Here is a 1,413-nt window from a genome sequence, read left to right on the forward strand (position 1 = left end):
GACCTGCAGGGCAGACAGAGCGTGAAAAGAACGGTACCTCAGAAACACACTGTTTGGTATAATCAGTCTCTTAGCTCTGTTGCAAGAGGCACAAGGGGTAATTATGAAACCGCAGCCAGGCAATGTATGGGTCACCTGGGCAAAGCAAACTGGGCAACAAGATTTTTGTTTGGCTTTACAATCAGCTACCTCTCCATTCCAAACCTGTTTGATTGGTGTCCCGTTAAATTTTCCATTAGACCTTCCTCTGTTCCGGGGTTACATGTCCAATCTCACTCGTTGTGAGTCACTATTTAGAGACACCCCGGCTAATGCCACGAGATGTCTCATACAGCTCTTGAATATGACTTCCCTACGGTTTCCACAGGAATTACAATTGCTTGGGTCAGAAGGGGAACCTGATGCCCAAGAGACATGCGTCGGTTTTGCAGGGTTTGGGACAGATGGACAATTAGGGAGGCTTGATGTATGGTGGCAGTTGAATGGAAAGACAAACCCGTACTGGGACAAACAAAAGGGGCGCCCCACCGCTTATGAATTAGTTAATCCAAGGGACATATATACATTCTCATGGGAAGGTTCTTATTGTGGATACACAGCAGAGGTAACACGGTACGGTTTCCCAAATAGTATGAACAGGAGTGATAAGGAATGCCGTGCATGTGCACCAAGGCAGCAGACTTGCACACCAACCACTTGGAGTTGTTGCTGCAATTAATTATACCAGACAGTGGAAGCAATATGGGTGGGGTATCCATACCGTCTATGCAGTATTAGTGAGAGTCCAAGATACAAAGAAATATTATGGGCAAATGTAAGTAGAGTATTACCCCCGGGAGTGTTCTTGATTTGTGGAGATCGAGCATGGCAAGGAATTCCAGAAAAGGCGATTGGGGGGCCGTGTTACCTGGGAAAATTAACTATTCTATCACCACAGATGAGGGACTGGATGAACATAGCCCAGAGTTTCACACAGCGACGGAGCAGAAGGTCAATGCACACATTGAAGGAGGACTGTGGTGACGACGTACGGCTATGGGGACCTACTGCTCGGATTTTTGCCTCCATTATCACCCCAATTGGCACAGCCCATGCCCTGAAAGAAATTGCGTTGGGAAAATTGCGTTCGCGGTGTAACGGGGCAAGGCTTACATGGCTTACTCGAGAAGACAATAGTATATATAGGCTCAATGCGTAGACTTTGGGATGTACGCGATAGGGTCCTCTTGAGTTGTATTAGACTTGCTTTGGCAAAAAAGGGGGGGAGATGTTGCAGGCGCAGCACAAGATCTCGCAAGAAGAGACAATTCCTTGCTTTTGCAAAGTTGCTTCTAGAAAGTTTTAGAAGGTAGAATGCTGCGTCACTTAGGAGTAGTAATGCACACGCGCGATCCTAACTTATATAGGGATGCT

At 46.7% G+C, this 1,413-nt stretch overlaps 1 protein-coding gene across 1 annotated transcript; it reads left to right on the plus strand.

Annotated features, from left to right (window-relative positions):
* The first annotated feature begins 262 nt into the window (after positions 1 to 262).
* Positions 263 to 1,198, plus strand: LOC136053257 (uncharacterized). Its single transcript, XM_065743981.1, is given in 1 exon segment — positions 263 to 1,198. A coding segment is annotated over 1 exon segment (936 nt).
* The last annotated feature ends 215 nt before the right edge of the window (positions 1,199 to 1,413 follow it).

This window comes from Cyrtonyx montezumae, unplaced genomic scaffold (assembly GCF_038088225.1).
Source record: "Cyrtonyx montezumae isolate F1298 unplaced genomic scaffold, pur_monq_1.0 scaffold_3, whole genome shotgun sequence".
Lineage (NCBI taxonomy): Eukaryota > Metazoa > Chordata > Aves > Galliformes > Odontophoridae > Cyrtonyx > Cyrtonyx montezumae.